This window comes from Phyllobates terribilis, unplaced genomic scaffold (assembly GCF_046119375.1).
Source record: "Phyllobates terribilis strain yellow unplaced genomic scaffold, ASM4611937v1 Scaffold_9__5_contigs__length_417890890, whole genome shotgun sequence".
NCBI classification, from domain to species: domain Eukaryota; kingdom Metazoa; phylum Chordata; class Amphibia; order Anura; family Dendrobatidae; genus Phyllobates; species Phyllobates terribilis.
This window is the reverse complement of record NW_027362769.1, coordinates 359129377-359153013: the sequence shown is the minus strand read 5'-3', so window position 1 is coordinate 359153013 and position 23637 is coordinate 359129377. Positions and strand designations below refer to the sequence as shown.

The following is a 23637-nucleotide window of genomic DNA, read 5'->3' as shown; positions in this document are numbered from 1 at the left end:
GTTTTCTTTTAACTTTGACTATGGGGTTAGTAATGGGGGTGTCTTATAGACGCCTCTCCATTACTAACCTGGGCTTGATGTCAGCTGGCATTATAAGCTGACATCAACCCCAACCCTATTACCCCCTGCCACCGCACCAGGGCAGCGTGGAAGAGCGAGGCTAAGTGCCAGAATTGGCGCATCCTATGGATGCGCCATTTCTGGGGCGGCTGACGGCTGGTGTTTCTAGCCTGGGAGGGGGCCAATATTCATGGCACCCTTCCTGGGCTATTAATATCAGCCCCCAGCTGTCTGCCTAGCCTGTGCTAGCTATTAAATTAGGGGGGACCCCACGTCATTTTTTTGGGGGGGTCCCCCATTTTAATAGCTAGTAAAGGCTAGGTATTCAGCTGGGGGCTGATATTAGTAGCCTGGGAAGCTCCGTGGGTATTACCCCCTTCCCAGGCTTCAAACATTTGCCCCAGCTGTCTGCTTAACCTCCGCTAGAGCCTAAAATTAAGGGGAACCCCACGCCAATTTTTTTTTAAATAAATCCTTTATTTTAACACTAAATGACAAGTACAGTAATCAACACTGTCACTGTACTTCATATATATGTGACTGACATGTTTCTATCTATCTAATCTATGTGTGATTCTCTATTCCTTCTATTCTAAATTGTCGGGTACAGATGCTGAATTGCCGGCCGGCTTTCTTAAAGAGACGGTGCATGAAAACACTATTATTTTTTTAAATAAATCCTTTACACTAAATGACAAGTTCTGTAAGCAACACTGTCACTGTACTTCATATATATGTGACTGACATGTTTCTATCTATCTAATCTATGTGTGAAGCTCTATTCTGTCTGTTATAAATTGTCGGGTACAGATGCTGAATTGCCGGCCGGCTTTTTTAAAGAGACGGTGCACGAAAACACTAATATTTTTTTTAATAAATCCTTTACACTAAATGACAAGTACAGTAAGCAACACTGTCACTGTACTTCATATATATGTGACTGACATGTTTCTATCTATCTAATCTATGTGTGAAGCTCTATTCTTTCTGTTGTAAATTGTCGGGTACCGGTGAATGCCGCTGATGAATTGCCGGCTTTTCATGTCATTCTACATTATTCTTAGTTGTTTTACTTCATGTAGAATTAACCTACAAGGAAAGAAAGGGTTTATTTTCATTCCGATATTTGTGTCCCATTGACTTGCATTGGTTTCCGGTATCGGAATCGGCGATATCCGATACTTTTTGGGTATCGGCCCGATCCAATCCGATACGATATTTCCTGATATCGGAAGGTATCGCTCAACACTAGTCACACATTCTTACGCTACCAATCTCACCACCGGAGAGTTTTAGCTGTTGCCGTCGCATCAGTGCCCGGATCTCTTTCTGGAGCACTCGCTGCTGGCCGGAGCTGGCGTTCTTGGCAACCTGCTGTAAAAGGAAAATCACCTCTGCAAGACAATTTTCAATTGCATTAGTTCCTAGAGTTATCTTTGGGTGACTCTCGTGTTTGTCAATGTCTACAATGATCAGTCCCTGTGCTGCCAGTTCGACTCTACCGATTTTAATGGTCACCTCTTTAAATCCAATCTGTGGCACGGGCTGACCATTGCTGGCGATGATACTCAAGTCGTCGTCAGGGTAGCGGGTGATATCCGAGTCATTCCAGTACTGCTTGAAGAGCACGTACGGGATGGTGGTGACCTGTGACCCGGTGTCCAGTAGGGCACTCATAGGAATGCCATCCAGTACCACGGGTAAGACTGGACGTCCTCCCACATATTTGTCGCGCCAGTTCGATGGGCCTGGTGATCTTTTTCCTGGGGGTTGGCCCTCTACCCCAGGTTGTGCCAGTTTAAAGGACAGTACCTTGCCATATGTCCGGGTTGATTGCAGCGGCGGCAGATGGGTCGTCCGTCCTCGTTGTATCGGTCGCTGGGTCTTCCTCTGGCCGGTGGGGTCCTCCTTGGTCGACGCCACGGGATGTCCTCCGGTCCGGATGCCAGCTGGATCTTCCCTGGAGTGGAAACCTGTAAAGACTGCACAGTTTGGGTTAGCGCAGCAACGCTTTTAGCTAGCTCTTGGACCTGATGGTGCAGGTCTGGAGCCGGGTCATTGTTCAAAGCCTGCGCATCAGCTCCCACAGGCCCTGCCGACAAGGGTGCCGCCTCCTGGTGGTAAGTGGTAGTGGGGCGTCTGGGGGTCACAACGCCACCTGGTGCCGGTTCTCGAAGCACCCGGATGGCTCTGTCCTTGAACTGTGCAAATCCCAGATGAGGGTCCTGTAAGGCCATTGCCCGCAACTGGGTTCGGTGGGCATTGCAATATAAACCCTCTATAAATTGTTCAGTCAACAGCCTGTCCTCGTCTCCCACGCCGTCAGGGTCGGTCTGCTTAATGGCTCTCAGGGCCTCTTGTAGGTTCAGGGCATAGTCCCTTATACTCTCATGTGCCCGCTGTTTGCACCCGTAGAATCTAAGCTTGATCTCGGCTGAGGTGCGGGTATCAAAGGTGTCCCTCAGCCGGGTTAGTATCCCTGCGACAGTCCTCCCCCCAGGTGGCCAGGACTTTACCTCCCTTTGGGCTGCTCAGGTTAATTGGGCCACCAGGATGCTCACTTTTTGCTCCTCTGTGAGGGGGTACACCTGGAAGAGGCTATCCAGCTTTTCTCTAAAGTCATGCAGGGTATGTGACTCCCCTGAGTACTGGGGTAGCCAGGCTGCCCCCGGGATATAGGGCATGGTGAAAGGCATGACCGCAACAGCGGTGGCGCTGGCGGGGGTTGAAGCGGTGAAGCTCTCCTCCGTATCCGACATCCTTCTCCCCCCTAGTGGACCGTGGTCTACCTTGCGATGATCCTCTTCCGTAGGCCGCGGCTCCGCAGTGGATTGTCAGGGTTGAGGACCTTCCGTCGCGCTCCTGTGACGTCGGCGTCTGCTGGGCTCCTTCCAGGACCTTACGCAACGTCCGGACGTGAGGCGGGGCTTCAGTTCTCGCGCGCTTTCGGAGTCCACGCCCCTCTTCTTCCCGCGCGGCGTCCTCAAGATGGCGTCCAATGGCGGGAAAACTCCACGTATGGCGGGAAGAAGGCCGAAGATGGCGCCGGATGGCGGGAAAACTCCACCGATGGCGGGAAGGAAGCGGAAGATGGCGCCGGATGGCGGGAATCTTCACCACAGGTAAGTTTGAACAGTCTTTTTCAGGCACGCAGTACCCGGTGGTTGCGGGCACGAAATCCTGCCGACTACGCCAAAAGTTGACGCGCCCCTGGGCCTGTGTCGCGCTGCGTTGCGCACGCGGGAGCTTACCCGGAGCCGGATCTCTTGAGGGTTGTAGTCTCGTGGCGGTGATCCGGTCCGTGCCCAGGGAGTCAGACTAAGTGGCGCTGTATTAGCGGTAGATGTTGGACGACTACGCCACCCGTTGAGTACAGCTAAGGAGCTGCTGCTGCAGGGCAGACCGCTGAGGCCGGTGGTAGGATTGTGCAGCGTGATAGTATAACCCCCAACGGGAGGGGTATGGCCTCAGGGCAGCCGACGTGGATGATGGGGGTAGCAGGAACCACTCAGAGACGGTACAGTGTAGTTCAGGGTCTTTACTGGTGACAACGATAGACCCTCCCGGAGTACTGGCTAGCGATTGGGGCCTGGTCAGTCCTTGAGCAGATGGGATCTCCCCTGGCCAGGCGGAGTTGTAGGCCTCCCAAACTAACGATACTCTTCTGGCTACCTTGCTAGAAGCGGGTATAAGTAGCCCACGTCCCTGAGTGTACCGTGTGGTGCTCACCCGTATGGCCAGTGACTCGGGGCCTTCTAGTAGCTTCCGCTCCACGACGGCGGTGCTGGTCCCACGCGTGTGACCGTGCCTTCGGGTTTCTGGGCCAGAGGACCTGCAATCCCCTGCCGGTCGGTTTCTGCTGCTGGATAGGAGTTAGTCCCCACAGCCTCGGACTCCGGGTCCGGAGATAACTTCTCAGTCAGGGCGAGCTCTGCAGCTGCCAGCCCCTGACTCCTTGTAGTACTGCTCCCACAGAGCTCCTGATGTTCTTTCCTATATCTACTTCTCTTCTCTGTCTCTACTTCTTCTCTACTCACTAACCCTGCCTCAGCCCTAGGTTTATATAGGGGAAGTTCTTCCCCTCCCAGGACTGGGCAGGAGGTGTGGCATGCACAGGATCCCTGACCAAGAGACCTCCCACCTGCTCTCAGACATAACATTGCCGTTACTGTGGAAACCAGACCCCTGGGGTGCCACATTTATACAGTAGATAACAGGATCCACTATTCACAATAAGTGATGTCACAGCTCACCTCCTCCTCCTGTACAATGACTGATAACACATCTATATGCAGTAGATAACACAGAATCCACCATTCACAATATGTGATGTCACAGCTCACCTCCTCCTCCTATACAATGACTGGTAGCATCTCTATATACAGTAGATAACACAGGATCCATCATTCACAATAGGTGATGTCACAGCTCACCTCCTCCTTCTGTACAATGACTGATAGCATCTCTATATACAGCAGATCACACAGAATTCGCCATTCACAATATGTGATGTCACAGCTCACCTCCTCCTCCTATACAATGACTGGTAGCATCTTTATATGCAGTAGATTCTTCCATGTCCTCTACTGACCCTATAACAGGCTGTTGAAATTCTTGCAGGACATGTCTGTGTGCGTTATGGAATATTAAAGGGTTGTCCCCAAACAGGAGAGTTATCAGGTATCCACAGGATAGGTAATAAGTTGTGGATTGCTAGGGGTCAGACTAATGGGATCCCCACTGATCCCCAAATGAAGGGTCTGCTGTAGACAGCTGGAGACAACAAATGAAGTGACTCCACATCCAGTACAATGACTGATATCACCTCTATATACAGTAGATAACAGGATCCACCATTCACAATCAGTGATATCACAGCTCACCTCCTCCTCCTTATACAATGACCATTTTTTAATAGATCGTGAGTGATATGAAAAATAATACAAAAAAAATCAACATGAACAATAAAGTACACCCAGCACATTTAAACAATAGGTCATGTTCTGATGACACATCCCCTTTAATCTGCTACTAGAAAACTATGTATAGGAAAGTGTTCAGTGGAAGGGTGACATAAATGTCTTCGCCACCCATCACCGACCTACTGTATACAATTATCTCCAGGACAAATTAATAACTTATAATTATGTCTGCCCATAGCAAATGGCTTGTTCCTGAATTCAGAATTAATAACACCCATGCTCTGAGCTGTTTCGTCTCATTGCGGGCACCACTATAATAACAAACGTGACCTGTAACGACTCACACAGATGACTGTCACTTAACAGGCGGAAGTCATGTATTGTCATATTGTGCCCCTCTAAGGATATGCCCAATCCTGCAGTCATGTATCACTCCTCTCTCTCTGCCCTCTTCTTGGTAACCTACAGATGGGAGAAAAGGGAGTAACACTTGGCTCCAAAATCAGGATGTGTGCAGCCAGTAGCCATGGAGATGTATAAGTCTGCACAGGAGCTGTATACACAAAACGGTAGGAGATTTTAAATCGAGAACATTTTCAAAGTTATGACTTTATGTCCCTACGTTCCTTCATTGGCCATAGAGCGACAGATATAATCCCCATAGATGACATGGATGGCCTGAGCCTAACAAAAGAAAATACGCATCTGGCATTATCCTGTATTTGCTGTATATGACTTGTTCTCTTCGAGGTGATGAAATGGAGAAGAACATATGATGTAACACTAGACTGGCACACAGTGAGTTGGCATTTCTCTGTAGAACCCAGTTTGTTCCTGTGTGTGCCTTGAAGCACAGTGATTGCCTACAAATCCCATTGTCCTTAATTACCCGGCCAACTATAAAACTAGTAGGATCGGCCTTAGATATAAGATCTCACGTAAATACTCATTTATGGTCCCCATTTCAATTAAATGTTGGGTAGAGTAGATCTTAGTAGGTCTTCTTCAAAGCTAAATCCCATTGTCCTTAATTACCCAGCCAACTATAAAACTAGTAAGATCAGCATCAGACATAAGATCTCACGTAAATAATTATTTATGTTCCCCATTTCAATTAAATGTTGGGTAGAGTAGATCTTAGTAGGTCTCCTTCTAAGCTAAAGCCCATTGTCCTTAATTACCCTGCCTACTATAAAGCTAGTAGAATCAGCGTCAGACATAAGATCTCACGTAAATACTTATTTATGGTCCCCATTTCAATTAAATGTTGGGTAGAGTAGATCTTAGTAGGTCTCCTTCTAAGCTAAAGCCCATTGTCCTTAATTACCCGGCCAACTATAAAACTAGTAGGATCAGCGTCAGACATAAGATCTCACGTAAATACTTATTTATGGTCCCCATTTCAATTAAATGTTGGGTAGAATAGATCTTAGTAGGTCTCCTTCTAAGCTAAAGCCCATTGTCCTTAATTACCCAGCCAACTATAAAACTAGTAGGATCAGCATCAGACATAAGATCTCACGTAAATAATTATTTATGTTCCCCATTGAAATTAAATGTTGGGTAGAGTAGATCTTAGTAGGTCTCCTTCTAAGCTAAAGCCCATTGTCCTTAATTACCCGGCCAACTATAAAACTAGTAGGATCAGCGTCAGACATAAGATCTCACGTAAATAATTATTTATGGTCCCCATTTCAAATAAATGTTGGGTAGAGTAGCTCTTAGTAGGTCTCCTTCTAAGCTAAAGCCCATTGTCCTTAATTACCCGGCCAACTATAAAACTAGTAGGATCGGCCTTAGATATAAGATCTCCCGTAAATACTCATTTATATTCCCCATTTCAATTAAATGTTGGGTAGAGTAGATCTTAGTAGGTCTTCTTCTAAGCTAAAGCCCATTGTCCTTAATTACCCGTCCATCTATAAAACTAGTAGGATCAGCCTCAGATATAAGATCTCACGTAAATACTCATTTATGGTCCCCATTTCAATTAAATCTTGGGTAGAGTAGATCTTAGTAGGTCTCCTTCTAAGCTAAAGCCCATTGTTCTTAATTACCCAGCCAACTATAAAACTAGTAGGATCAGCATCAGACATAAGATCTCACGTAAATAATTATTTATGTTCCCCATTGAAATTAAATGTTGGGTAGAGTAGATCTTAGTAGGTCTCCTTCTAAGCTAAAGCCCATTGTCCTTAATTACCCGGCCAACTATCAAACTAGTAGGATCAGCGTCAGACATAAGAGCTCACGTAAATAATTATTTATGGTCCCCATTTCAACTAAATGTTGGGTAGAGTAGCTCTTAGTAGGTCTCCTTCTAAGCTAAAGCCCATTGTCCTTAATTACCCGCCAACTATAAAACTAGTAGGATCGGCCTTAGATCTAAGATCTCCCGTAAATACTCATTTATGGTCCCCATTTCAATTAAATGTTGGGTAGAGTAGATCTTAGTAGGTCTTCTTCTAAGCTAAAGCCCATTGTCCTTAATTACCCGTCCATTTATAAAACTAGTAAGATCAGCCTCAGATATAAGATCTCACGCAAATACTCATTTATGGTCCCCATTTCAATTAAATGTTGGGTAGAGTAGATCTTAGTAGGTCTCCTTCTAAGCTAAAGCCCATTGTCCTTAATTACCCAGCCAACTATAAAACTAGTAGGATCGGCCTTAGATATAACATCTCACTTAAATAATTATTTATGGTCCCCATTTCAATTAAATGTTGGGTAGAGTAGATTTTAGTAGGTCTACTTCTAAATGCCATCGTCCTTTATTACCCAGCCAACTATAAAACTAGTAGGATCAGCGTCAGACAAAAGATCTCACGTAAATAATTATATTCCCCATTTCAATTAAATGTTGGGTAGAGTAGATTTTAGTAGGTCTCCTTCTAAGCTAAAGCCCATTGTTTTTAATTACCCGGCCAACTATAAAACTAGTAGGATCAGCGTCAGAAATAAGATCTCATGTAAATAATTATTTATGGCCCCCATTTCAATTAAATGTTGGGTAGAGTAGATCTTAGTAGGTCTTCTTCTAAGCTAAAGCCCATTGTCCTTAATTACCCGTCCATCTATAAAACTAGTAGGATCAGCCTTAGATATAACATCTCACTTAAATACTCATTTATGGTCCCCATTTCAATTGAATGTTGGGTGGCATAGATCTTAGTAGGTCTTCTTCTAAGCTAAATCCCATTGTTCTTAATTACCCGGCCAACTATAAAACTAGTAGAATGGGCCCTAGATATAACATCTCACTTAAATACTCATTTATGGTCCCCATTTCAATTGAATGTTGGGTAGCGTAGATCTTAGTAGGTCTTCTTCTAAGCTAAATCCCATTGTCCTTAATTACCTGGCCAACTATAAAACTAGTAGGATCAGCCTCAGATATAAGATCTCACGTAAATACTTATTTATGGTCCCCGTTTCAATTAAATGTTGGGTAGAATAGATCTTAGTAGGTCTTCTTCTAAACTAGGGGATTATTCTTTTCCATTTACTCCTGTTTGCTGAGAATTAAACTTCAACTCATAAGGAACTGAATAAGTCGACCACTACAAGAAGCATCAGACTCGTCCACCGGAGAGCCAGAAGTTATCCCGGTTGGCCCTGGTACTCATGAAATAATTATCTACCTAAGGTCCAGCAATAGACAACCCTCTTTGGAGGTGAGTCTGAAGTTAATCTGTTGAATCTTGTGCCTATTTCCTAGGCAATAAGCCATAAATATCCTATTAGATGTTACCAACAATGTGTCATGTGTGCACAATACGGATGAAGGTTACCTCAAGGGGTCATCTCCCCTCTGGTGTTCCCAATGGATCTCCACCCAAAGATGCCTAAAGGTACCATATATTGGCCTTATAGTGGCCAGATAGAAAAACATGGCTGCATTCTTCCTTAAAAAAACAGCACCACATCACTTCAGAGAATGTGTCTAGTATCAGGGCCAGTGGCAGCAACCCGTGAACCAGGGCAAGAGCCAGGGGCCAATTGTGCATGGAGGGCCCACTCGGCCCTGTGCATCCTGGATGTTTGGAGTGGGCTCAGGACCTGAGCATGTTCTATATAGTGTGGGTGCCGGCTGTGTTGTACAGCTGACACCTGAATATAAGCGCTATGATCAAAGCTTGCTCTGATTGCTGCAGTTTAACCCCTTGTATGCTGCTGTCAATTTTGATAAAATCTACACCATGTACAGCCAAAAAACAAGCCCTGATACATCTCTATTGACTGAATAATAAAAAAAGTTATAGCACTTGGAAAGCAAGAAGAACAAATCAAAAGCGAATACGGGCCCACCGGGACTCTGTCACCCAATGTCCTGCGTAACCCTGGTGCCGGCCCTGACTTGTATTATAGCCTCATTCACTTTAATAGAGCATAGCCTCCATATTACAGACAGCCCATGGACAGGTGTGGCGCTGTTTCAGGAAGAAAGCGACCATGTTTTTCTAATTTTGGAATTTTCCAAAACCACCAGCTTCATCTTTTGGAAAGAATACCGAGAATCTGAAGTTTCTCCATGAATTTAGGTTTTCATTTTGCAGCTTGAAGAAGCACACACCTACCGAAGTCTGCTCCGGGGTTAGCAGAAGCCAACAAGTCCTGACCTTCTTGGCCCCAGTTGAAGATGTAACAGTTTCCATAGTCCTGGTCGTAAATTTGAGTAAAATTTCTGCAAAAGACAAGACTGCTCTTATTTTCTGTCTTAAGGAAACGGGATAGAAGGGAACAATCAAAGCCAATGTTTTGCATAGTCCTTGGTGGGGTTTGTATTAGTTGAACCCATAAGTGGGCTGTCAACTTACCGTTTTACCCAACCCTATGGCCAACTTATATGTCCTGATTTACAAGCCAAAAGGTTGGTAAATATTTTTTTGGACGGCAAAACCCAGCACTTTAATGGTATGAGCACCAGTGCTAGCTTTATTAGATTTATTATCGTTCATTGCCCAGTGTGAAGACTATGGCCCAGATTGATAATTTTTAATTTTTATTTTTTTAGGTCACTTTTCTTTTTTTTTTTTTTGTTATTTGTTGACATACTCTTCAAAGTGGTGCACACAATTCATGAATTTTGCGTGGATTAAATAAAACACATAAAAAAAGTGTCTTTAAAGTAAGCACAATTGAAAAGATGAATATGGCGCATATTAAAAATAGGCGCGAAACACACAAAACTAGACAAAAAAAAACTTGCGAAAGAAAAAATAATTTGGCCCCTATAAGTTTAACAGATTTCAAAGTTGTGTCACTAGGTCGGCAAATGTGGAGGGAAAATTTAATTCTGAATTCTGCAGAATTATGAATGCAGCTCTGGAGTATAATACAAACAGTATAATTGAATCAATACAACAGACAATAGCTGGATATAAATGTGAATTTTTGCTTTATTCATCAGGTACCTGTAACTGCAGGCTTCGCCTCCGAACATGCAGGTGAGGATCATATCTTCGGCCTTGTAGCCCATTTCAATCTTTTCATTTTTGTCTATTCTCGAAAAAATGCTGGAAAACTGCAGAAGGTACCATTCCCGTATGGCTTGAATGCCGCTGGTAAAGTTCCTGTATTCACATTGTGTCCCGTTGTTGGTGCACTATAGGAGAAATTCAAGGTTTTGTTAACAATGTATGAAATATTACATAGATCATAAAAGGCAATGATTCTCCTTAAAGTATGCACAATAGCTCTGCCTAATCGCTGTCCTGTAAGAGTTTGATCGTGAGTTGGGTAGTATAATCCCGGTGGGGGATCTGTAGGGACCAATACTCTGTCGAAATTCCTGTTCCCAAAAAATCCAAACTGACACGAGCCGGGGACGCCGCTTCATTGTGTGACACAGTAATTCTGTATAAAAGTAACTGGCAAACGATATCTGGATAGAACCTGCCAGAGACTGATATAGAATGAAGGCTTTGTATCTCCGCGCTCTATGTTCCAATGAATTGTTTACCGGCTTCTTTTTTAAGTGGGCAGACAGGATTTTACAAGGATTAAGTCAACTGATGATGAGTGCCAGACGCTTGTGTCACGTGTAGTAACCTGCTTGTCGTCTGCACAGACAGAGAGCAAGTGGCGTAGTATTATGCTAGGACAGGGGCAATGGTGAATTTACCTCTGACCACATATATTTGTAAATACTATTGGAAAGAAACTAGCTTGTTACTCTTTTTTTGTAGTCTCTTGAAAAGTTGAGTCACTTTATACATTACATTACTGATCCTTTACTGATCCTGAGTTACATCCTGTATTATACTCCAGAGCAGCACTCACTATTCTGCTGGTGCAGTCACTGTGTACATACATTACATTACTTATCCTGTACTGATCCTGAGTTACATCCTGTATTATACTCCAGAGCTGCACTCACTATTCTGCTGGTGGAGTCACTATGTTCATACATTACATTACTGATCCTGTACTGATCCTGAGTTACATCCTGTATTATACTCCAGAGCTGCACTCACTATTCTGCTGGTGCAGTCACTGTGTGCATACATTACATTACTGATCCTGAGTTACATCCTGTATTATACTCCAGAGCTGCACTCACTATTCTGCTGGTGCAGTCACTGTATACATACATTACATTACTGATCCTGTACTAATCCTGAGTTACATCCTGTATTATACTCCAGAGCTGCACTCACTATTCTGCTGGTGCAGTCACTGTATACATACATTACATTGCTGATCCTGTACTGATCCTGAGTTACATCCTGTATTATACTCCAGAGCTGCACTCACTATTCTGCTGGTGCAGTCACTGTATACATACATTACATTACTGATCCAGTACTGATCCTGAGTTACATCCCTGTATTATACTCCAGAGCTGCACTCACTATTCTGCTGGTGCAGTCACTGTGTACATGCATTACATTACTGATCCTGTACTGATCCTGAGTTACATCCTGTATTATACTCCAGAGCTGCACTCACTATTCTGCTGGTGCAGTCACTGTGTACATACATTACATTACTGATCCTGTACTGATCCTGAGTTACCTCCTGTATTATACCCCAGAGCTGCACTCACTATTCTGCTGGTGCAGTCACTGTGTACATACATTACATTACTTATCCTGTACTGATCCTGAGTTACATCCTGTATTATACTCCAGAGCTGCACTCACTATTCTGCTGGTGCAGTCACTGTGTACATACATTACTGATCCTGAGTTACATCCTGTATTATACTCCAGAGCTGCACTCACTATTCTGCTGGTGCAGTCACTGTGTACACACATTACATTACTGATCCTGTACTGATCCTGAGTTACATCCTGTATTATACTCCAGAGCTGCACTCACTATTCTGCTGGTGCAGTCACTGTGTACATACATTACATTACTGATCCTGAGTTACATCCTGTATTATACTCCAGAGCTGCACTCACTATTCTGCTGGTGCAGTCACTGTGTACATACATTAATTTTGTTCTCATTTTGAGTTACATCTTCAGTAATACATTCACACTTTTGCACGCTTTAGAGCTTAAATCCCCCAGCACTTCTCACTGGCCCCATTACGTCTCCAGTTATTTGTGGTATTTTTAGAGCAGGTTCTATACAGGACTCAGATGTAGGATAATCTGTCCCAGCTATGTGATATATATATACCTTTGTTCTCATGTCATTTATTCTTTCTATTGGAAGCACGCATAAGATTTTCCATCCGAATGAAAGCCGTGACCTACAGGGGGCAATTGTGAAGATAAAGCTTTTCTTCTTTTCTATCTTTTTACAGGAAAATGCTGGAGATTATGTTTTCCTATAAAGGTGCTGGCCTATTGTATGCCAAAAACATATCTTATTACTTGGATGCGTCATCTCTTGCTGTTGGGTGGGAACCTCCTGAGCTCCGGGATCACTACTACAGCAGCATTGTTGGGTCACATACACCTCATCCTTAATTTAGGAGTGTAACTGAGGAGAAGGGCTGATTAGTCACTTGCCTGTAGTGATGGACGGTGGGTGGGGAACCAACAATCCATTCTTCGTTGACCCTTGTATTTTGTACAGAAAACAAAATATTTTCCTCTTGGTAAATCTCCATTAGTCTACTCTACCACCATATCTAGAGGGGATGATTTGGTGGCTAGAGTCACCCTTAGGCTGTACACCAGCACAAACACCCTTTATTATAATCTCCTGTGTGGGATAATGTGGAGGTAACAACATACCCTCAGACATTTTTGGCCCATCATAGGGATCTGAGCCAACACAACTGTGGGTCATTGATTTATTTCTTGATAATAAATATCACCCACCTGGAAAAAGTCAGTATAGTCAAGCAGTAGTGGAGTTTTTGAGTCACCTTGGGTTGGACGTTGCTTACTGAGTCCAGACATCATCGAAAGTTTACAAGCACAATTACATCAGAAATGTTTTATAATCTCACATATTGTTCCAGAGAGCTGCAACCCTTCACCGATTTATGGTGACAAGCAGTACACAAGCAGAGGTCACCCAAGTTCTCCTCTACCTCTCACGTTTACAGCATTGTGACTGGGACATCTTGTTGACTACTATTAACGGTTTATATGACTTTTATAACGATTGGAAGGTGTAAAGGACTTTTGTGGATTTGCACCTCTAAATCTGACACATGTGAACTATCCCTAAGTTGCGTACTTCAATGTTGACACCATGCTCTAACCGTGAATTTAGGTAGCACAGTGCACACCGAAATATCCCTTTAGTAATATTAAACGCCTACCAGTTGAATCGCCACCTTGAATCTCTCCGCGTAGAATGTTTGGTTTTCTTTGGTTGCAATAATGTCAGAGTAATCGGTGTTGCTGTCAAATATGTTATAGACCACTGGGTTGTCAGGGTCATTTTCGTTAATGATAACTATCGGCATGTGATTCCACAAACTCGGGTCAAGGGTCCCATTTTCGTTGCTTGGAGTCGGCACAGCAAAGTCCCCTTGGCTGAAATACTGGATCCGGTCCAAAGCCGTATCAACAAGCTCATCCAAATCATTCAGGTACGGCTTAACACGTGAGTATCTGAAATGAGAAGATATGAGCGACCTTAACATCACGAGAGATTTGGATCCAATAGATGTGACAAAATATATGACTCTTCATACTCACTTAAAAGGATTGGCATTGCAGAAAGTCACGGCAGGAAATACCATGGTGTTAAAACCTATGGAGAGGGACACACTGACCCCATAGGACAGATACGTTTGTATGACAAGACCCCACTGCCAGAAGACAAGGGAAGCAAAAAATAAGGTCAAGATAAACCACATCACTCTCTTTTTGGGTCCCTCACAGATAATTCGCTTTGGACCATGGGTATTTGTGTTATTGCAGAACCAGACGAGGAGCTCTTTATAGGTGTATCCTGGACCCTTCTGCATCCGGTGTAGGGCCCTTGTGAAATACCGTTTAACATTCTTCATCTTGTTCTGTAAAGGGTCGAAACGTTGAAATTGTCAATATAACAAATTTTTTAGCATAGTTTACAAAAATATATATACATGTTAAATACATTCTCTGTCCCTTAACAGCTGTGGCATAATTCCTAAAATTTCAAAAACTCATATCAGAAGTTTAAGCTCCACTCTGGGCTCAACCCAATATGGGTATGAACAGCTATTTGGAGCAGGGCTTGGACGAATCCCATTCCTTTGTGGTTAGATTTCCAGGATTGTCCTGGTGAAATCCAGATTGTTGACTTTTAGGCCACAACCCATACATGAAAATGTAAATAAAATTGGAGAAAAACTAAACAAGTTAGTAAACTCAGTAAGAATACTCAATGCCAGTTAGTAGCTGCAAAGCTAATGGAATTTTACACAACTGCCAATCTATGCAGAAAGACTTCGCCTCACATACTATTAAAGCCTAGCCGATGATTTGGGTGTGCTATTGTCGGCCCAAAGTCACGTAACACCAGATATGCTCCCAACTAATTTATTTATTGAACATTACCATAGGAATTTACGAGTTTAGGCAATACATTCAATAAGGTCAAAGGTTATGGTGGTATAACATGGCTCCTATTCTAATCAGTGGGGGTCTTCAGGCTTCTCTTCTGCAGTAGTTCTCAACTCCAGCTTTTAAAGAGGAGTTCTGAGCAGTGGAACCACATCCATGACCATGGGGACAGAGTTTGTCCTGATGGAACAAGCACAATCACTTTAACTTTGAGGTAAGAGACACATGGAGGCCACTTTTATTGTGATTCTCTAGACCAGTAGCTTCATTTTGCAGATGCAAACTCTGGGTGTTAAAGAGGAGTTTTGAAGATTGGAACGATATCTATGCTTATTGGCAAAAGATGTCCTAATGACTCAACCTCCTTCACTTTGAAATAAATGTCATATGAGCTTACTTTTATGAGTGTCCTCTAGAGCGGAAGTTACTCTGGCTTGTAAAGGTGTGTTGTGAGTGAAGGAACTGTATCTCTGATGTCTATGTGAACTATCTGAGCTTATGGACAGAGCTTAAAAGATTTTATAGGACATTGCCTTGCTAGCCTAATTGTTGAGTAGAGGAAGTCCGACACTGGCCGTGCTATGACGATAATGGCAGAATCAGTCCCATTCACAGTCTTATATATGGTCCTGTACCTGTGTAAATACTGAAGGGGACATGTTACCAAATATTATTTCATATGCCAAAACAATACAAATCAGAGTGTTTCAGCTCCACTCTCCTTTTGCCTCCATATGGTGCCCCTGTATGGCTCCATATTACAGAAGTATTGTTCCCTAGAAGCAATGTAGAATAATGGCTCCATAGACTTCTATGGGTACTCTATTTATGGCTCTGTACAGATCCAAATTTGCGCGGTGCTGTAACATTGACACATGGCCTTATTGCTGATAGGAAACAATTTAAGACTAGAAATGATACCATCCAAATCACAATTATCAAAATAGGGTATAGCCTATGCCCTTATCTTTAAACTTTCATTTCGTATACTCCCCAGACTCGTCAGACAAGAAACTAGATACTTCCAATTGCTTCATCATTTCACAACTCCATTAATTTAAATTATTTCATCATCTGCCAGCACATACCGACATACTCAGCCAATAAACGCATGCTGGATCTTTGAGTAGTAGCAGAATGAAAATATGCAAGACCAGAGGATTGTCCATAAAATATAACATATAGCTTAAAGGCAATGCCGACCTAGGTCAACAATGCTAATATTGTTCCACAGCATCTAAAATAAAAAAAAAAGAAAGTACTTTTGTAAATTCTTTTTATTAAATGTATTCCTCTATGTTGATCAGCTCCTATGTAGCGCAATCCTGTTTCCATGGTAACAGACTACAAATAAGCCCTGTGTAGTCGGATCCCACAGTCATACTTATTTATATCTGTCCGCTGCATCTTTCTTGTCTTGTTCGTCATAAGTTACAAATACTGACGGACATACTGTCCCCAGCACTAGACAGAGTTCCCCCAAAATAAGAGCACCCCATCAATAAAGCCTTGATAATGTCTTACATATAGAGCCAGAAAAGTGTCCCCCATTAACAATGACAAGCTAATAAATTCCCTAGTAGTAACTTTATCATCTTCTGCAAGACAACCATATAAACTGGCAGAATTAGCAAGTACGCCCTAATGGTGGGTGAATCAATCAATCGAGAGGATGGAACATACAACCACATTCACTCAAATATAACATGGGGTCAATAGTCAACTATGGAGTCAAAGTCAATGCACTACCAAGCCAAATGAGCTTAAAAGAATAGATCATTTGGGCTAATACAGAGTTAATATGGACAGCAGTATGTGAAAAAAATACCGGGGAAAGTCACAAACTAAAAATTAGATAGAAGATACTGGGTGGAAGATGTTGGGTCTTCCAGCAACCCTAAACAAGATCTTGGGCGGGTGAAAAATTAAGATGGTAGCACTATCTGTTTCATAACATGAGGTTTAGGTAGTGCTATTTTTCTTGTGTAGACCACCAAAAGAAGAATTTTAGACTGGGCAATGCTCTCTGGAAAAAATGGATGCAAATTCGCTTTCTTCCTCTTGGAAGATCACTCATATGCATCTCTACATGAGGATAGGGCATCCAAATTGTACTTATATTAGAAAATACTTTTTGACAGTGAGGGTGATCAATGAGTGGAACAGGCGGCCACGAGAGGTGGTGAGTTCTCCTTGAATGGACGTCTTCACATAGAGGCTGGACAGACATCGGTCTGAGATGGTTTACTTAAACCCTGCATTGAGCAGTGGGTTGGACACGATGACCCTGGAGGTCCTCTGTAACTATAACATACTAAGTTTCTATTATATAAACACGTGGTCAAAATTGTTGGTACCCCTCGTTTAATGAAAGAAAAACCCACAATGGTCACAGAAATAACTTGAATCTGACAAAAGTAATAATAAATAAAAAATCTATGAAAATGAACAAATGAAAGTCAGATATTGCTTTTCAACCCTGCTTCCACAGAATTAAAAAAAAAATTAAACTCATGAAATAGGCCTGGACAGAAATGATGGTACTCTTAACTTAATATTTTGTTGAACAACCTTTTGAGGCAATCACTGCAATCAAACGATTCCTGTAACATTGAATGAGACTTCTGCACCTCTCGACAGGTATTTTGGCCCACTCCTCATGAGCAAACTGCTCCAGTTGTCTCTTGTTTGAAGGTTGCCTTTTCCAGGCGGCATGTTTTGGATCTTTCCAAAGATTCTCAATAGGATTTAGACGAGGGCTCATAGAAGGCCACTTCAGAATAGTCCAATGTTTTCCTCTTAGCCATTTTTGGGTGTTTTTAGCTGTGTGTTTTGGGTCATTATCCTGTTGCAAGACCCATGACCTGCGACTGAGACCCAGCTTTCTGACACAGGGCAGCACATTTCTCTCTAGAATCCCTTGATAGTCTTAAGATTTCATTGTACCCTGCACAGATTCAAGACACCCTGTGCCAGATGCAGCAAAGCAGCCCCAGAACATAACAGAGCCTCCTCCATGTTTTACAGTAGGGACAGTGTTCTTTTGTTGATATGCTTAATTTTTCCATCTGTGAACATAGAGCTGATGTGCCTTGCCAAAAACTTCCATTTTTGTCTCATCTGTCCATAGGACATTCTCCCAGAAGCTTTGTGGCTTGTCAACATGTAGTTTGGCAAATTCCAGTCTGGCTTTTTTATGATTTTTTTTCAAAAATGGTGTTCTCCTTGGTCGTCTCCCATGAAGTCCACTTTGGATCAAACAACAACGGATGGTGCGATCTGACACTGATGTTCCTTGAGCTTGAAGTTCACCTTTAATCTCTTTAGAAGTTATCCTGGGCTCTTTTGTTACCATTCGTATTATCCGTCTCTTTGATTTGTCATCAATTTTCCTCTTGCGGCCAGGTCCAGGGAGGTTGGCTACTGTCCCATAAATTTCTGAATAATATGTGCAACTGTAGTCACAGGAACATCAAGCTGCTTGGAGATGGTCTTATAACCTTTACCTTTAACATGCTTCTCTATAATTTTATTTCTAATCTCCTCTTTCCTTTGCTTCCTCTGGTCCGTGTTGAGTGTGGTACACACCATGTCACCAAACAGCACAGCGAGTATCTGTAGCCCTATATACAGGCCCACTGACTGATCACAAGATTGTAGACACCTGTGATGCTAATTAGTGGACACAACTTGATTTAAAATGTCCCTTATGTCACATTATTTTCAGGGGTACCATCATTTCTGTCCAGGCCTATTTCATGAGTTTACATTTTTAAAAAATTATGTGGAAGCAGGGTTGAAAAGCAATGTCTGACTTCCATTTGATCATTTTCATAGATTTTTAATTCATTATTACTTTTGTCAGATTCAAGTTATTTATGTGACCATTGTGGGTTTTTCTTTCATTAAACGAGGGGTACCAACAATTTTGACCATGTTTGTAGCTTCTAATGTCCGAGAAACAACAATGTCACCTTCTCTTTCTCTCAATATACTGGTTCTACGTGAACATTTCAGCCTTTGGTGTAGGACATATATAGAATTTACTATATGTATTTGCCTATAACATGAATAGGCAAGAATTAATAATTACCTTGGGTTGGAAATGTCTTTGGTTGTGTTTCGCAAGTAAACATGTGGCTTACACAGAGAAGAAAAGAATTGTAGCACAAGTTCCAGGAAAGACATTCACAGCTTCAAAAGAAACTTATTTTTAGCACAGGGACATTGAAAGAACAAATGGGTGGTGCTCTCCTTAAAGTTGGTGGAGTAAAATGGCTGGAAAACTAACCCAACTAGTTCAATGGTTGGGCATACTGACAAAGATGTATCTGTACTTCTTGGATCTGGCGAGAATTGAAAACACTGAGGAATTGTGTTCTACATACATATCTGGTGACGTCTACTTACATTGATATTATTGCCTATGACTCAAAGTGTTGTATATTGTACCTAAATGCTTTTAGGCTAGATGACAACCTAATCTATCATTTTTGAGTTAATTGAGTCTTGGATCCATTAGCAAATGATTTAGAGTGTCTCCAGAGGAGACGTGAAGTCCTTGCATAACATGGATCAAAGTTAAATTTGTAATATTTCTCCCCTTTGGGAGCGCTGTTGGGAAACAAAGCTTGCTGTCAGGTTCCTATCATGATGAAAGACCCAATAAGTCGGACCGATTTTTGCCAGATTTTTAGCACAGATCAATTATGTACTAGTACATTGTCACTCTTTTACTGGCCTTTTTAAACAGGTTGCCTGTACGAAGCAATATATGGGGCCCATAATACTGAATGTAGCAATATATGGGTCCCATAAAACTGTATGGAGCAATATATGGGGCCCATAATACTGTATGGAGCAATATATGGGTCCCATAAAACTGTATGGAGCAATATATGGGGCCCATAATACTGTATGTAGCAATATATGGGGCCCATAATACTGTATGGAGCAATATATGGGGCCTATAATACTGTATATAGCAATATATGGGGCCTATAATACTGTATGGAGCAATATATGGGGCCCATTATACTGTATGGAGCAATATATGGGGGTCATTATTCTGTATGGAGCAATATATGGGGACCATTATACTGTATGGAGCAATATATGGGACCCATTATACTGTATGCAGCAATATATGGGGCCCATTATACCGTATGCAGCCATTTATGGAGCCCATAATACTTTATGGAGGACTATGTGGTGCCGATTATAATGTACGGAGAACTATGTGGTGCCCATAATACAGCATAGAGGACTACGTGGTGTCCATAATACTGTATAGAGGACTATGTGGTGCCCATAATACTGTATGGGGGACTATGTGGGGCCCATTATTCTGCATGGAGGACTATGTGGTGCCCATAATACTGAATGGAGAACTATGTGGTGCCCATAATATTGTATGGAGAACTATGTGGGGCCATTATACTGTATGGAGGACTATGTGGAGCCATTATACTGTATGGAGGACTACGTGGGGCTCATAATACTGTATAGAGGACTATGTGGTGCCCATAATACTGTATGGGGGACTATGTGGGGCCCATTATTCTGTATAGAGGACTATGTGGTGCCTATAATACTGAATGGGGGACTATGTGGTGGCCATAATACTGAATGGAGGACTATGTGGTGCCCACAATACTGTATGGAGGACTATGTGGTGTCCATAATACTGTATGGGGAACTATGTGGGACAATTATACTGTATGGAGGACTACGTGGGGCTCATAATACTGTTTAGAGGACTATGTGGTGCCCATAATACTGTATGGGGGACTATGTGGGGCCCATTATTCTGTATAGAGGACTATGTGGTGCCTATAATACTGAATGGGGAACTATGTGGTAGCCATAATACTGAATGGAGGACTATGTGGTGCCCATAATACTGTATGGAGGACTATGTAGTGCCCATAATACTGTATGGAGGACTATGTAGTGCCCATAATACTGAATGGAGAACTATGTGGTGCCCATGATACTGTATGTAGCACTATGTGGTGCCCATAATTCTGTACGGAGGACTATGTGGTGCCCATAATACTGTATGGAGGACTATGTGGTGTCCATAATACTGTATGGAAGACTGCGAGGGGCCCATTATACTGCATAGAGGACTATGTGGTGCCCATAATACTGTATGGAGGACTATGTGGTGCCCATAATACTGTAAGTAGCACCATGTGGTGCCCATAATTCTGTATGGAGGACTATGTGGTGCCCATAATACTGTATGGAGGACTATGTGGTGTCCATAATACTGTATGGAAGACTACGAGGGGCCCATTATACTGTATAGAGGACTATGTGGTGCCCATAATACTGTATGGGGGACTATGTGGTGCCCATTGTTCTTTATGGAGGACTATGTGGTGCCTATAATACTGAATGGAGGACTATGTGGTGCCCATAATACTGTATGGAGGACTATGTGGTTCCCATAATACTGAATGGAGGACTATGTGTTGCCCATAATACTGAATGGAGAACTATGTGGTGCCCATGATACTATGTGGAGGACTATGTGGTGCCCATGATACTATATGGAGGACTATGTGGTGCCCATAATACTGAATGGAGAACTATGTGGTGCCCATGATACTGTATGGAGGACTATGTGGTGCCCATAATACTGCATGGAGGACTATGTGGTGCCCATAATAATGTATGTAGCACTATGTGGTGCCCATAATTCTGTATGGATGACTATGTGCTGCCCATAATACTGTATGGAGGACTATGTGGGGCCCATTATACTGTATGGAGGACTATGTGGGGCCCATTATACTGTATGGAGAACTATGTGGTGCCCATAATACTGCATGGAGAACTATGTGGTGCCCATAATACTGTGTGGAGGACTATGTGGTGCCCATAATACTGAATGGAGAACTAACTGGTGCCCATAATACTATATGGAGGACTATGTGGTGCCCATAATACTGTATGGAGGACTATACTGTCCAGTGTAAATGAAAAGTCTGCAGTCAGTCTGTGTGACTGCAGACTTTTGACTCCCCCCAGGTCACGCACTGTGCGCTGCGAGGATTCGCCGGTTTCTGAGCTATTGTGGAATTTACAATAGATATCACTCATATAACGTAAGAAGTAAGTGAGATCTTTGGCATTGTACTATACCTATATTTCTCTGCCATATCTGTGCATCATAAATTGTGGTATGTGTTAATGGGGCCACTGAGACTCTTTTGCCCGGGGCCCATGAAAACCTGGAGCCAGCCCTGCTCATGGGAAATGTTTGTTCCGTCCCCATACAGATGGGAAACAATTGTTTTGTCCCCATACAGAATCATTTCTTGTTTACACAAGCAATTATACTCTTCAGAGAGGAAAAGGACAGGAACTCTAGTGAGGGTAGCAATCCTAAATGTCAATATCGACCCTTTAGCAAGCCTTGCAACATGACTTAGGACAATTAGCCAAACAATACCCTCCATTTGCAGACTCATATTTTGCCTCTCTGGGTTATTTGCTGCTGATAATGATTATTCTGATCCCAGTATAAAAATTCCAAGATCTTGTGATAGCATGTTTATACAAGAAGATCATCGGGAATAAGCAACCACCAGTTAATGGCTAAGCTAAATGCACCTTATAGGATAAAATAATTTTTGAAAATTTTTCTATGAAAAAAGCTTATTTTCTTAGACTTCCTGGAGAGTGTTCTTCAAGTGGACGGATATTGTGAAGGGGGTTTTCTTCACCATGAAAAGGATTCTGCGATCATCCACCACTGTTGTCTTCCGTAGACGTCCAGACCTATTTGAATTCCCAAGCTCACCAATGCACTCTTTTTTTTTGCAAAATATATCAAACTGTTTATTTGGCCACTCCTCTAACATTTCTGCTATCTTTCTGATGGATTTCTTCTTTTTTTTCAGCCTAATGATGGTCTTTTTCTCTTCCTCTGAGAGTTCCTTTGACCGCATGTTGTAGGTTCACAGCAACAGCTTTCAAATGCAAATGCTACACCTGGAATCAGCCCCTGACCCTTTTCCTGCTTAATTGATGATGGGTTAATTTAATGATTAATGGCCCATTAAAAGAGCTTTTGAGATAATTTTCCAATTACTTTTGGTCCCTTTAAAAGAGGCAGCTACATATTAAAGAGCTGTAATTCCTAAACCCTGACTGCAATTAGAATGTGAATACCTTCAAATTAAAGCTGAGAGTCAGCACTTTAAGCTCATATTGATTATATAACTGTATCTTGAATATGTTTTGGTAAACAGCTAAAATGCCAAAACTTGTGTGTGTCACTGTCCAAATATTTCTGGACCTAAGTGTAGTTGTCTGCTTATCTAGTGATTTGATTATCTTTTCCTAAAGCCTATTCAGCAAGATTTTTGGTTCTCATATTATATAATTTGAATTAATGTCATATAATATTAAAAGGATTACAGTCAGTACAAAAAATGTCATAGATGTCACAGATTCAAATCAGATTTTTTGTCAATGGGGGTCTGAGCTAAAAGGAGCAGAAAAGTATAGCTGTATATACTTGAGGGCGCTCAAATTCACTTGGCTCCTGGACTTTATCCAGCCCTGCAATAAGAATCCTTTTTATGACTGTATCACAATTTTGAGGATCAACTCAATCGGGGTACAAGCACCTATTAGCTTATCCTAAATGGGGCATCAGCATTTTTTGCCTA

At 42.4% G+C, this 23637-nt stretch overlaps 1 protein-coding gene across 2 annotated transcripts in view; it reads right to left on the bottom strand.

The window, feature by feature from the left end:
- Window positions 1-23637, bottom strand: part of SCNN1B (sodium channel epithelial 1 subunit beta) — a 68527-nt gene that overhangs the window by 32948 nt on the left and 11942 nt on the right. The window contains exons 1-5 of one of the 2 annotated variants that reach the window (XM_073648159.1): window positions 16039-16059; window positions 14099-14418; window positions 13717-14011; window positions 10400-10590; window positions 9563-9669 (exon numbers count right to left, since the gene is read on the bottom strand). In XM_073648159.1, coding sequence (XP_073504260.1) covers window positions 9563-9669; window positions 10400-10590; window positions 13717-14011; window positions 14099-14418; window positions 16039-16044 — 919 coding nt within the window. In that variant the 5' untranslated portion in view covers window positions 16045-16059. Of the gene's footprint in view, window positions 1-9562; window positions 9670-10399; window positions 10591-13716; window positions 14012-14098; window positions 14419-16038; window positions 16060-23637 lie in introns of those variants that run through there. The other variant, XM_073648160.1, reaches the window with a different exon arrangement.